The sequence below is a fragment of the Gracilinanus agilis genome, chromosome 1 (assembly GCF_016433145.1).
Source record: "Gracilinanus agilis isolate LMUSP501 chromosome 1, AgileGrace, whole genome shotgun sequence".
Taxonomy (NCBI): Eukaryota; Metazoa; Chordata; class Mammalia; order Didelphimorphia; family Didelphidae; genus Gracilinanus; species Gracilinanus agilis.
Window position 1 is genome coordinate 45,634,447 of NC_058130.1, and position 15,633 is coordinate 45,650,079.

The 15,633-nt window shown below is 37.0% G+C and overlaps 1 protein-coding gene across 1 annotated transcript in view; it reads left to right on the forward strand.

The window, feature by feature from the left end:
• Positions 1 to 15,633, forward strand: part of LOC123230680 (contactin-4) — a 368,929-nt gene that overhangs the window by 260,521 nt on the left and 92,775 nt on the right. Inside the window, exon 10 of the mRNA XM_044656823.1 lies at positions 10,854 to 10,981. Within this exon, the coding sequence (XP_044512758.1) occupies positions 10,854 to 10,981 (128 nt within the window). The remainder of the gene's footprint in view (positions 1 to 10,853; positions 10,982 to 15,633) is intronic.

Below are 15,633 nucleotides of genomic sequence, written 5' to 3' on the forward strand. Positions count from 1 at the left end.
CTCTCTCTCTCTCTCTCTCTCTCTCTCTCTCTCTCTCTCTCTCTCTCTCTCCTTCATTTATGTCCAAACTATCCCATCTGGCCACAAACCTAAACCTGTTGCAAACCCTTCTGGTTACATTTGTAACTAGTGTGTTGGGCTCTAATTTTCCTTGACCAAACAGAAAACCAAAAATTACTTTGAAAGACCTCAAAATTATGTGTTTCCCTTTGTCTCAAAGAAATTCTGGCTGTTTCGGATAGCTGAGTTCTCCCAAGAACAATCAAGAAATCCTACAATCTCTATTGTAGGGATAGCCTACTTTTTGTAGTTATAGGAAATTATGGAGTTGGCATCTTTTGTCATCAGCTCCTAGAGCCCCTAGAAGGAAAAATCAGCATTTCTAAAAGTCCTGTGTCCCCCTTCTGACTTTGATTTACTGGACTGACAAGGTCAGTTCTTCAATGGCTGTAACCCAAAGCCTCATTTTAAGAAACAGAGATTCAATTTATCTCATAATTCCACCTATGTTCCCAGCCTCTGTGGATTCAAAACCTCCAGGTGACAGCCAGAGACTAAATGCTTTTGAATTCTATAGATAATTTCCTGCCTGCTGTAAATGAAATGAAGTCTCTCTATAGGAAAAAAAAAAATGAAGTTCTGTGTCACATCTTTATTTTTACCAGCTGATACTTTATCATTTTTGGCTCTTCTCTGATGCTATCAATGATTAAAAAATAGCCTGCAGGTAGGTCAGTACTAACCTATTCCAAACTTGAAACAGATTTACATTTTCAATTCTTCTTATCTAATATAATCAGTATCCCTGGGTATTAGGAAGGGGTCCACATTATCTAGCAGACTAATAGTTATAGGTCAGTAAATGGGGAAATGTAAGAAAAAATGGAATCCACCGTAAAGATCAGGAAAATTCTGCTTTCTCCTGTTATCACTAAGTAAAAACAGTAGCTAAATAAAAGCATGAGATGGATTTAGGCTGTGGTAATCATAGGGAATAGATTTAGGAAAGCCTTCATTTATAGAGATCAGGAATGTGTGTTACTACTGCTTTTGTCAGGGGAGAAAGAGAGAAAAATAGAAAGGAGAAAAGGAGAAAAAAGTGGATGTCTCAAATGTTGGCTTTGAATGGAACTTGAAGATTCTTCAATTTCTAGCTAATTTACAACCAAGATCACAATGTTTGTTTTACAAGTATCTTTTAGATCATGGAATCTGAAAACAGCCTATGGAAAACTACAAGTCAAATTGTGTTTTCAGCTTTTCTGAGTAGTGTCAGATAAGAGTGGAGTCAGTTGTATACATCTTAAGAGAGTCTGTTTTTACATACTTGGAACTTGTGAAATAATTTCTATGTCATAATATTATTTTAAGATACTAGACTTATGATTTCATTGTATAAATAACAGTAATTGTTAGCTTTCATATAGTATTTTAAGGTTTGCAAAGCATTTTATGCCCACATATACATACACATATATAAAATCTCACTATAACTCTGTGAGGTAGTTTCTGTTGCTATCCTCATTTTAAAATAAAGAAAGTAAGCCTGAACAAAATTAAGCCATTGAATTTCTGCTTCAGGATTTGAACTCATGTCTTTCTGATTCCAAGTCTAGCACTCTATCCACTATAGCATTTATGGTCTTGGAAGTGTACTAATGATAGAGCAGAGCAGTGATGTCAAGCATGCAAAGAAGGTTATTATGACCAGCAGCACACCAGAGTACCAGAATAAAATGCAATTGAGAAATATTTAACAAATTTTTAAAAAATGCTATAGAACAAAGACTGTGCTACTATGTGGTTTTCTAAGTCAACATGGGCTAGCAAGGATTTTTTATATATAGTTTAATGGTCCTCATTTCTTTTTGTATCTGAAACTTCTGTGTTAGAAAAATGAAAGCTTAAGTGACTTGGACAGGATCACATAGCCAGTGTTTTTAGATGGGTCAGTTCAACTGACAAGGCTAACTCTCCATCCATTATCCCATGTTGCCCCTCATGAAGATTATTTATTCTTTTTATTTTAAATTCTTTCTCTTTTGAGAGCTGTGGGCTCATGTTGGGGTTGCTTGACCTGGAATACACATTAATGAAGAAATCACATCCTGTCCTACTTTGTTCATGCACATATATGAGATCTTCCCCTATCCTTATTTAACCTTACATGGAGTAACACATACAGGGTCAGAATAGGTCTTGTGTCTACATGGCATGATTTTAGAGGTAAAACCAACAGACCTGCTTGCCCTTTAACATATAAATGGGCTGGCCTTCTGCAGTGACTAGAGTTTCACTATTAGAAATTCATTCTTTTTGGTTATAGCTTTGCATAGAACCAAGAGGATAGTAGCAAATTATCATCTATTATATCTTCACAGTTTACATTAGGTCTCCAAATTAACTTGTTCTCATGACAAGGAATGGAATAGGCAAGTATTAATAAAATAGAAAAGAAGGAATATGTAGAAGTCCCTGGTAATAGAAAATCAGAGTAGAGATATGGGATTCTGAGGGTCAAGAGGCATTATGAATATGTTGCATAGGAAACTTTCAGGGCAAGAAATGCAAAGTAGGGAAGTGGAACCAGAAAATTCCATCTACTTAATTTTGCCCAAGAATGGCCCTTTCTTGGGTTAGACATTTGATGGTTTAATATTTCTAGACTTACAAAGGTACCATTTGGTACTTTGAAGAGGTAAGTTACTACCAGGTCCTTTGACGTCTGAAAGAGTTAAATCACATCCCAGAATGTTCAGCATCCTTCAGAAACTCAACACAAATGCTACCTTATTTGCTGGGTTTCAGTTGGCAACACTGCACAATTTTAGTCAATTATTTTGTAAATAGGAATATGATTAACTCTTTGAAAATTATTTTTGCTAAGTTGTGTAAAATTCTGGAAAGCTTAGAATGATCATTGTGGTAATCAGGATTCGATCATGACTATTTTTGTCAGTACATCTGCTCTCTGGAAAATAATCAGACAATGTTTATTGAACAATTTGTGTGTAAGTGTGTGTGTTGTGTATATGAAAAAAAGTATCTATTTCCATCTCCCTGTGATTGGTTTAGTGCCAGTTGTTTATTTTATTGATGCAGTGATCAGATCGGAAATGGTACCAGAAATCAGACTAGGAGGTTAAAGGTTGGCAATTACTATTTTCAATAAAGAGTTATTATGAAGACGCTGGCAAATAACTCAACCAGAGGACATGGGCTTAAAATGGTTTGGGAAAGATTTCAGCTGAACATTACAGATACAGATTCTTGACTATTACAAGAATGATCTCCTGACTCAGTCCCGAAGGGGTTTGTTGACCAGTTTCAGTACTGAAGACTAGATATCATCAATCCTCACCTATTCTGACCATAACTCTGAGAATAATGGCTATCAGAGAGCAAGTTCTAACCCCTTTGTGGACGACGAAGTTAGTCTAAGAATTTGGCATATGGATGTACCTAGTCAGATATTGGCTCCAGCCTCCACCTTTAGGGCTCCTTCAATTAGTTAAATGACTGGCTTAATGTTGCATTGATTGGTTACAAAACATATTGTATATTGTGTTAATCAGCCTGTTTAAACTCTCAATATGTTGTCTTTCTAGAAAGCCAGCATCCCTATGTTCACAATGTTCACAGTCATTCCATGGGGAGCTAGCAAGACATACATGCATGCCCATTGCTTTCCCTCCCACACATCCCAGGACCTTCCGGTGGATATGCACCATCTCTTGGTACCAAATGGACTAGGGAGTGATCCAACTGGTCTCTCTTGAGACAGCATGACCTCTCCCAAAACAATTGAGCCTAGTGCTTGGGACTCATTCCAAAAGCCCCATCACCATGTTTCAATCTCCAACATTTTTTTTTCAAATACATTCATTTAATTTAAGTTCCTATCCCCTTTCACACTGCTAAAATGTGAAAGGAAAAGGATTTTCCCTACAGGAAATAAATACCATGAGTCTCCCAGCCCAGTCCAAGCAGCAGGAAAAGAACACATGCACTTGTTTAGCAGAGCACCTTTCTCCCTATTTCTATAGCAGGAATTGTGCTAGTTGTGCTAAGGATACAAATACCTCTAAAAAGAGAGTCACTTCCCTCAAGGAAATTATATTCTAATGGGGGAGGTAAAGATGAAGAAAGATGGGAAAATGTACTGGAGCTGATGGTTATATTCAGAGACTAAGGAAGGTCTGGTCTATGTTTCTTCCCCAAGATGGTGCTTCTGGGAAGAACTCACCAGATGGAGAAAGGACCCACAAGAGTGGAATCAGGAGGCAGCTGAGACAGTTTGCTAAATCTAGAGTGATGGTGACTCAGTCCCTCTTTCAAAATTCCTGTTCCTCAGCTTTTTCCCCACAATATCCTGCTTAGAATGCCTTGGGCTATGGTCTAGGAATGATTTTTCCCAAGAGACTATCCAGCCTTTGACTTGATTCCTTTAGATCTTCCCTCTCTTGAAGGTAAGGGTCTGGATTAGAGCCCTTCTAATAATATCCCATGATGATAATAATCATCAGACACAGGTCATAGATTCCAATTTAGGAATAATGCTTGAAGGCGGGTGTTCCAGAAAATGGTTTTTATAGCCTATACATCTATGTTGCATCCCTTCCCTTGCAAAACATTATAGTTTGTGAATGTTCCTCTCTGACTACCCAGGTGATGAGACAGAGGAATGAGGTAATGAGGGAAATTATAGTCTCTAACCCTGAAAGTATTTCAGTACATCTACACCACAAGGCAGTGGGGGAGGCATACATGGTTGCCCTATTTAATAATAAGGACCAGATGCTGTCAATCATGTACTGTCTTCAACCACTCTGACCACTACTTAACAGCAAAGTGACGTGCTTATCAGCCATGGTTACCTCTGTTCATCCCCTGCCCTAGAACACCTGGCGTTTCAGAGTTAAGCACTTGGTGTTGCTTCCTGATTCTGTAGCTATAAAGAGCCATAATGCTTGGACTTGGCAAGAGTCCATCCTGTCTCTTGGGTAAGTGCACAGTAGCGATCAATGACACATTAGACCAGCCTTCTCCACCTCCTGTTCTGGGGAAATGATAGAGTTTAGAGATTCATCAGTTAACAGGCAAACAACAGAATTAAACACATACTATATGTAAAAAAAACAAAACAAAACAAAAAAACCTCGAGAATAAGTCTTTAGTTTAAAATGATTGTCAAAAAAATAAAAATTAAATTAAAAAAATAAATTAAATGATTGTCAAGAACTAGAAGGAGGGTAATCCTAACTTTACACAATGACCCATAAAAATTGCCTATACTTTTTGCAGGATGGGAGAGGAGCTGCTCCAAACTATACTTTTGTTGAGCTGTAGGAGTTGCTTACCTAAACAGATCATAAGTAAGATTTGTAAGTCCCATTCCTTACCAGAAACCCAGGAGGAGAAGGAGAAAAAGAGAGAGAAAGAAGAAGGGGGAAGAAGAAGTGGCAAAATCTCCACTAGACATATCTGCTATAAGGGTGTAGGGGTTATGAGGGCAGGAGGAGAACTCTTCAGTATTAGCCATCACATCCAGCTAACAAAAATTGGGTAGGATGGCCCAGCAGACTAGATAGGCAAGTCCTTTTGACTCCTATTTCCGGGAAAGAGATCCAAGGTTCTTATTCCAACTAATTTAATTGAAGTACTAACTGGCTTGCCTAAAAATGAATTAGAGCAAAGACAAAAGGTAACTGAAGAAAACCAGCTCAGGTCAGTGTTCTGCACCCACCCAGTCCTATCTTTTCTGGTGCATATCTTTCAATAGTGAAGTCTAACCATTTTATTGCTCTATTCTGGACAGTGAAAAAGCTCAGCTTCTTACAGGTTTTACAAATGAGGAAGTCCAGTTCCTAGTGATGGAGTGACTTGCTGTGGCCAGGAAACTATTCCATTTCAGAGCTGGATCTGAACATTATCTCCCTCAGGAAGAGAACCCAAGTCACTCTCCTTGACCTCATCATCCCCAAAGTGATTTAACCCAGTTAAAAAGATTCCCTAAAATCTATTTGGAAGTCCTCTCCAGGAGGATAATATAAGGTGACTTGATCCATCTTGCAAGATAGAAGCATTCTAACTAACTTGCCATAGTGACATCATTGTTCAGTTGTTTTCAGTCATGATGAACCATTTATGACCCCATTTGACATTTTCTTAGCAAAGATATTGGAGTGGTTTGAAATTTCCTTCTCTGGCCCATTTTACCAATGAGCAAACTGAGGCAAAAAAGGAGTTAAGTGACTTGCCCAGGTCACACAGTTAGAAGTGTCAGAAGCCAGATTTGAACTCAGGAAGATGTGTCTTCTTGACTCTAGGTCTGACCCTTTATCCACTACACGATCTAGCTGCCCCAAACTCTGACCAAAGAAACTGAGATATACAGTCAACATTTGCTTCTTCTTTAAACTCACACCAAATTGTGAACATTTTAGGTTCTTTTAACCTCAGTTCTTGCAGCTCATTAAAAATGTATTGGCTGACATATTTCAGAACAAAAATATGCTTAATAATGCCTCATTTAATTTGAACTTCTCATCTAGAAAGAACACTTTTCAATGAAAATGCTTAAAATGGTCAATCAAGGGATTTTTTATACCTAATTAGCGGTTTTTAAGACCCTCAGTGATCTAAAATAGGCCTTTTCTTTGCTTAATAGGGAATGCATACACACACACACACACACACACACACACACACACACAAAACCTAATGATATCACTGCAAAATATTTCAGCCTGAACTAAAGATTTATTTCAGTCCATTATTTCAGGGAGTCGGCTCTGGATTCTTAAAGGCTATACCACTGGAGTCCAAACTCTCATCAACCCTATCAAACCAGAAGGCTTTAAGCATTATGGTGGCTTTAGATTATATGCCCGTCTTTAGAAGGGCAGACTAGCAAAGTTTGGAGAGGCTTATCCCATAGGATGATAAAATGTATAACCATAACCATTCTCAAACATGAGGTATAAAAGCCATAAAGTAATAAAGGAACTCTCTCCATAAACAAAATTGTTGATTCTTGAAGTGCCCCACTACTATTTCCTGACCTCAAGCTATCAGGAACTTAACATGACTTAGTTTAGTGTGGATAGAGTAGAAAGAATGGAAAACTTGGAATAAAGGGAACCAAGCTTAAATTCTGGCTCTGCCACTCTTCTAGTTGGCTTTAGGCAAGTTACTAAACTGCTCTGGCCTCAGTTTTCTCATCTGTAAAGTGAGAAGGATAGATGAGATATCTAACCTATACACTGTACTTTAAGATTATTAATTTTCTTTACATGTTATTTCATCGACTGCTTACAACAACTATGTAGAGTAAGTGTTATAATAAGTCTAACCTCATGAAGTTCTGAGAAATGTTTAACCAGTGGCTCTCCAAAAATAAAAATGTATGCAGAACCCATTTTTAAGTTTAATCTACATTATTAACAATTACATCACTTTTCAAAGCCTAGAGAATCAACAAAGAAATAAATCAGTTCCTAGTGGAAAACATATGCCCATTTCTGAGATGTTAATGCTCCACATGAAGATTTAGCAAAGAATTATAAAGCACTTTGCATGTATTATCACATTTGATCCATACTATAACCCTGTGAAATAGGTCTTTTTTATTCTGCAATTTCCTTATGAGGATCTTGAGACTGAGAGAAGATAAATGACTCTTTAAGGTACCTGAGGCATTCATTAAAATCTCATCTCCACCTACCTACCACCTTAGACCTTGATGACTTATATGTTCTCTTCCATCTCAAAATCTACAATCCTATCTTTCCCATGTAATGTGAATTTAAATATAGAACAGGATCTGGACCCATATGGGCTTACGAATCACCTAATCTAAAACCCTTATTTTATATGTGAGAAGACTGAGATTCAGAATGATTAAGTGGTTGATCTGGGATTTTAGTACATAAATATGGTACCCTGGACCCAGAGCTACATTCTTTGATCCTAAACCCACTGTTCTTCCTAGATCCAGATGGCCAACATTAATCAATCACTTAACAAGTATTTTAATCGATGCTTTCTGTATTGCCAGGTATTATGCTAGGTGCTGAGTATACAAGTATGGAAGTGAAAAAGTCTCTTACTTTATGGAACTAGCATTCTTCTAAATATATTACTGGGGGGGGGGGCAGCTGGGTAGCTCAGTGGACACTTCCCAGCTGTGTGACCCTGGGCAAGTCACTTGACCCGCATTGCCTACCCTTACCACTCTTCCACCTATATGTCAATACACAGAAGTTAAGGGTTTAAAATAAAAAAAAAAACAACTAAATATATTACTAGGGCTATAACAACCACAATGATAATAACAAGAAACAGCAAAATTAAACTGCTTCTAAAGGCTTGTCTTTTACCTTAAAATTTTTTTATGTATCTGAATTAATTACATCTTGCTTTTTAAGGCATTAACCAAATACAAATATTAATAACTCATATCTAGTATTCCAGCCAAAGGATATGTATGTATATCCTTTAAGAGTTCTGATATCTCCTCAATTCTCTCCGTTGGTGTACTTCACAGTCCATCTATACTTTCTCATGTAGTATAAACATTATTCATTCAAGCAATCATCATGGTATGGATATGGCTACAGACATGGAAATGATCATGGATATGACAAACTTTGACAGCTTGGTATAACCTCTGATAGGTTCAGCCAAATTGGAAATCTTCAAGTGTAGTCCTAGCAAGAGACTGAGACCCCTATTCCAGTGATCCTCAATATGTCAAGAATAAAATATAGTGGCCCCTCCCCCAAATATGCAATCTTAGATTGTTATAGGAAGATTAGTTATAGGAGAGAAATAGCCTCTAGGAATAAGAGAAATAACAGTTTTCTGGCTCCTCCAGTCCCCACCACACCTATGCTATCGTGTTCAGCCCTGGGTGTCAAGTATTAAAAAGGGCACTAATAAACTACATAGTATCTGGGGGCAGAGAAAGAAATTATGATGAAGATCTTTATACTCATACCATATAAGGACCAATTGAAGAAAATGGATAGTTCTGGAAAAAAAGAGTCTCCAGGAGGTGTGATATTTGTCCTGACATAATTTATAAGATTGTCTTAGGGTAGAGAGATTAAACTTGGGATCATCGTTTCAGAGCTGAAAGCAATCTTTAAAGATATTGAGATTAAAACCCCTCATTTTAGAGATGAGAAAACTGAAAAAAGAGAGGATTTTACTTGGCTTCAGAAGGAAGAAACAAGAAAAATGAGCATGTTGCAGAGAATCAAATTTAGGATGAATAGACAATTTTCAGACGAAGGAATTACAAACATATATAGACCTATGAAAAAATGCCCTAAATCACTACTAGTTAGGGAAATGCAAATCAAAATAGTTCTGAATTATCATCTCACACCCATCAAATTGGCTAAAATGACAAAAGGGCAAAATGACAAATGTTGGAGGGGATGTGGAAAAGTGAGGACACTAATACCCTATTGATGGAACTGTGAACCAATCCAACCATTTTGTAGTGCAATTTGGAATTACTCCCAGAGAGATATAGAACTGCATCTAACCTTAGACATAGCAATACCATTGCTGAGTCTATTTCTCAAGAACATTAAGGGAAAAGAATAGAACCTATATGTTCTAAAATTTTATAGCAGCTCTCTTTGGGGTGGCAAAGAATTGGAAATTGAGGGGATGTCCATCCACTGGGGAATGGCTAAACAAATTGTGGTATATAACTGTGATGGAATACTATTGTGCTATAAGAAATAATGAGCGGATTATGTTTTTGAAAACTTGGAAAGAACTACACGAGATAATGAAGAGTGAAACAAATAGAGCCAAATGAACATTATATACAGCTTCAGATTTAATATCTGAAGAATAACCTGTGGATGTTCACCTGCAGGGAATAAACTGGAAAATGGAAAAATGAAAGGCAGATATAATGTTGTGGGGAAAAGGGAAGCTAGTAGCCAATAAAAATATCTACATGTAATCTGGAAAAAATGTAAAAGAGAAATTATGAAAAAAGTATTTCATATCCTGAAAAAAAGAAGCAAACTTAGATTTGATGGAAGGGGAATGAGAGAAACATTCTTTAAAATTAGAACTACCCAAAAGTTATCTGGGAACAAAGTAGATACTCCTTCACAAAAGGAAGAAGTTTCAAGCAAAAGCAGAATAACTATTTCAATTTAGCTCAATGGCTATTAAGTGCCTTTTACGGTTAAGTCTCCATTATTGTGAATAATGAATCCCCTTGAAGTACTCTTATTATTTGAATTCACACTGCATATTTCCATTGGGCTGGAACCAATGACCATATTTTACATAATTATAACTTCAAATAGTGAAAGCTGGAATATATACAACACTTCAGGTAATTCATTATTCACACTAATGGACTAATGGGGGGAGCTAATCTTATATGTATGAAACTATATTAGATATTTTGGATACAGAGTCAAGAATGAAATAGTCCCTACATTGGACTTGTATACAAGGAGTATACAAATAGGAAAATAATAGATACTTTTAGGTGAGGGAAAACATTAGCCACTCATAAAATTGTCCTCTATGGTATCATTTGTCAGGCATGTTGGGGAAGGCTGTGCCGTTTAGGAATAGGTTAGACCAGGTAGCTCTTGAAGTACCTTCCTATTCTGCAATCCTGTGATTCTTGGACCCACTCAACTCATTATAAACCGATATCACTGGAGACAAGACCGGATACCCAGGCAGAATGCACAATCAATTCCATGACCTTGGCAACCGAGGCAGGATTTACAATTTGAAGAATCACATTTCCACTTGGCTAGTTGGTATAACATTGCTGATTTTTATCTTTATTTTATTTTCAGAATTACTTTTTCTGAAGATGGAAGCCTTAGAATCATGAATGTGACAAAGTCTGATGCTGGGAGTTACACTTGTATAGCAACAAATCATTTTGGAACAGCCAGCAGTACTGGAAACTTAGTAGTAAAAGGTAATGGCAAACTTTCCATGTATTATTCCCAATAATGTAAAGTATTGTATTATGTTATATATTGTGATTTTTTGTGGGGAGCAACTAATTGTATGAAAACTCCCTCCAGTGACAAGCAGAACAGGACCAGTTTGTAATGTATAAACTAAGTGAGTTGTTTATGGCCAAGACCCAAGACAGATTAAGCGACTTGCCGATGGTCACACAACTCATGTCAGAAACATGATGGTTTTCTCTGAGACCCATTTAAGGGTATCCCTTATAAGGTGAAGAAATTTTGTAATTTATATTGCAGACTATGGATGCCACCATAGTGATAAATTAACCCATCACATAAAACATGACATGATTAATAATTCTTAGAGTAGTGCTGGTTATGTGTATGAGCGAGATGTTATCTTACTTGGGAACCATCCAGTAGAATTTTACGCCATTCAGTATAACTCTTAGTATTGTAACTAATGTTATCTTCTATCCTTTAATTAAATGTCTTACTATTCTCAGTGGAACTGAAGTTCGTGTCTAGGAATAGACTCTACTAACAAATTAAAAACATAAAATTTGAATACTATATTCAACACACTTGTTTTAAACTGTGGAATTTATACTTTTTTAAAAAAAACTACCCTGATTATTCTAAATTAAAGATAGAGATTATTATGCTAATAAAATTTTCAGTCCCCCTCTGTGTTCTGCTTGTTAGTCAATAGACTTTGTCAATTTTACTCTATAGTTTATAGAAATAGAATGTTCCATGTTCCCAACACTCATATTCTTTACAGCTTGGTATGCTTCACATTTGTATAATACTTTTAGGTTTAAAGTGAATTTTCCACTTAACAATTTAATCAGTCAACAGATTAAGCACTCACTGTGTGCTATGCAAGTTGTGCAAAGATCTAGGAATATAAGGAAAAACAAAAACAAAACAAAATTGTCCCTACCCTCTAAAGAGGGAGACAACACATGAATAACCAGGTACATCTAAGGTATGTACAGAGTAAATGGAAGAGAAACTGAAAGGGGAAGGCATTAGCACCTAGATGGTGAATAGCACAAACATTATCACTGTCATAATAGTTTATGTTATTACAAATGAGATAAGCTTGGTTATTTCCATGAGAGTAAAGCCACAGAATTGTGTTTTCTTTAGAAAATCAAAATCCAGATGCCTCAGAAGGCTAGAAGATTCTGAGCAACAATTCTGAGCAATCACCATGAGCCCAAGATACAAGTCAACTGATTTGTAGATACAAAAAAAGAGTAGGGAAAAAAACACTCCCTAATTTTTGAGTCCAAATTCTATTTGAAGTTCAAGTTCCAGTTCTGATACTTATTGTGTGACTCTAGATAAATATTTCGGTCTCTAGGAGGATTCAGTTTCCAAATCTGTAGATTGAGGGTCAATCAAAGGGGTACCCTAATCACCTCAGGGATGAGATGAGATCATCCCAGTCAACTCAAAAAGAAAAGAAGATTTCTTAGATAGTGACTTAAACATTCACAAATTTAAATTACCTGTGTTGTATTTTTTATTTATTTTGTTAAACATTTCCTGAATTACATTTTAATCTGGTTCTCACAGATAATCTTATAGGTAGATGTGCCTTTGTTTGGAAATTCACATCTTTCTATAAAGGGTATGTGATCCCTTAGTCCCTAAACAGTGACTGCAAGTGCTAGTGAAGAATATACTTTTAACCCCAAAAGTTCACAAAATGTCTTCGTCTTTAGTGAGGAAGGGGTGCTGAGAAAACTTGTGAATCTTACAACTTTGGGACCCTTTTAAATGAGTATTGGGAATAAGGAGCTCATCTAGAATCACACAGAAGAGATGAGCATTTCATATTCTACCTAGCAGAAGCAAACATTAAAGCTAGTTTCTTGCTGCTTTCAGGACTGGCGTCAGTCAGAAGTGAGATAAATGTATGAGAGTAGGACAGGGGCAGCAAGAAGCCCACCAAGAAGCTTACAGTGGCCTGCCCAGATGTGAAGATGCAGGATTTCCCCCTAAACTTCCACCTCTCTGGTGCTAGGGAATGTGGATGGTCTGAGCTATTGACCTTCCCAGTTGTGATGTCTTTGTTTCCCTGGGGGTCTCACGTGGTCTTGTGTTAGATCCTGTATCATTTGGAAGCCAAGACATAGAAAATGTCTAAAAGGAAATATGAGCAAAAATGATGTGTCCTGAAGCCATGAACTCAGAATTACATTCTATCTGTTTCTTTGTGACAGAACTCCATCACTTATTCCTCAGAAAGATCACTCAGTCCTAAATGTCTTTGAAAAAGTGACACACAGAGACGTTAGAAGCAAAGTACATTTCTGATCGATTGATTAATTGATTGATTGATTGTTCATGTCTGCAAACAGAATGAGAAAAGTAGAGCAGGTGAATAAATGGGTGGAAGAAAACCATTGGAGTAAGTCTGAGTAGTGCATCCATGTCATTATCCAGGACAGTCCAAAGCGGAGGATCTAAGAATAGTGATTAGAATATATAGCACTGGTATATATCAAGAAACTGAGATTTTGTACATAAATTACCCATACAGAAGCAACCATTGGCTTCATCCAACGGTGGTGTGCACATTTATATTTTTATTATTATAATTTTAAAATAAATATTTTTTCCTAGAGGGTGATCCATCTATCAGTGGTCAGATGGAACCAGGGTATATACAGGTGACACTTAACTTAAAGGAATACCATCTGTGGGGCCTGGAGCCATTTGCATCAAGCCTAGACATCCCAAATAACCTTAAGGGTACCAGAGAACCTTGGGAGAGGAAGGAAAATATATCCTACCTGGCTGTCAGGCAGGTGGGTCCAGGGTGGTCTATATGTACATTGAACTCAGCTTAAATATCTTGTTCACAACTGAAGTAGCTGACAGAGTGAAATATCTGCTTAAGCCACCCATTGGTGTTCCAAGTTCAAATTGTCCTAGCTCACTTGTAGAAGCAGTTTTAGGTTCTGATCTAGAACAATTTGCTCAAAAACAATTAAATTTCCTCAGACTGGACTTCATTAGTTGCCTTTCCTGAGTTTCCAGAAATGATCTTTTGTTGATGTTGTTGTTAGTGTTGTTGGGTCATTTCAGTCATGTTGACTTTTAATAATCCCCTTTAGGGTTTTCTTGGCAGAAACTGGAGTGGTTTGCCATTTCCTTCCCCAGTTCATTTTACAGATGAGGCACTGAGGCAAAAAGGGTTAAATGACTTGCCCAGGGTCACAGAGCTACGCAGTGTCTGAGACTGTATTTGAACTCATGGAAATGAGTCTTCCTGATTTCAAGCTCAGTGCTTTATCTACTGTGTCACCTATTTTTCATAAAAGGTCTACTCATCCCCAACAACTTTTCAAAGGATTATAGTCCTTACACCTCCAGGATTTTAATCTCTTTTCCATTCTCACAATTCCCAAAAGATTCCAACTTCATATATAGCTTACAGTATTTTTAGTAAAAAAAAAATTACCAAAATTAATACAATACCAAGTGGGAGTTCTGAGGCTATTCCTGAGAAGAGGCTAAAATCTCAATTCCCTCTCTCCCTGAAGTCTTCTGCTCCTGAAAGTCCATAGGCATACCCCAAAGTCCTGTTGTAGTGGATGTCTCCATACCTAAAGCACTTTGGTGTCAAAAGTAAACTGGGGTCCAATTTTATTTCCTCCAAGAGAGAAGTAGAGTCATTGTACAGAGCAGCTGATAAACTGACTTCAACAGCTTTAATTTGCCCCAAAGCTGTCATTATAGCCACTGGTCTACTCAGTTTGCAGAGCAAAAGTGGATTTTAATTACTTGTTGATAATACTTGAAGATGGAGTTACAATACCTAGAGTCTGCCATTCTCATCACTTGAATAAATGCACTGATGGGTATCAATTAGCAGACCAAGAATGAGCAGGAATTTACATGAGAGCCCTGTTGCAGAAGTCATGAGGCCATCCCAACTCCAGACCTTCACAAGGGATAAACACTAATGACATTGAAAAGAATTAGTACAGATTCAATCTGGGTAGAAGACTTTGGAAATAACAGGAGCGAGGACTTAAAACAAATAACTTCAGCTAAAGGTACATCTGGCAGAATAATTGTTTCTAGTTGCCAAGATGCTAATGGGCAAAAAATGATGCCCAACTTTTGGGAAATGGTTTTAGTTTGTAGGCTATTGTTTTCACTACCTAGAAACTTTAAGGACTGTTAAGAGCATTACAATCTAAATTGCATTGGCTTTAAAAATGATCAAACTTTCTGTTTAGCAAAAAGCCCCCTGCCACAAAATCCTAGATACAAATTGTGATGGGGTTTCTAAAATCATAAATATGTAAACTGCATCCGTAGATCAATTAAATATTATAAAATGCAGGAAAGATTTTACTCCAGGGAGCAAGTAGTACCTGGACGTTTGTGTTTCGTTTCTCTTTGGAAGCCCTGGGAAAGACTAGGAGGTAATTTGCCAGATGGCAGGTCCTCCAGAGCCCATCAAAGCCCTCAAACCCTACTACAGACCCCACTGTAGACATTCTATAATACATAATCCTGAATCCTGAAGTGCTTGGGAGAGGCTTACAAATACAGGTACCTATACACATAATCATGTGTGTGAATGTATATATAACAATTATATATATATATATATATATATATA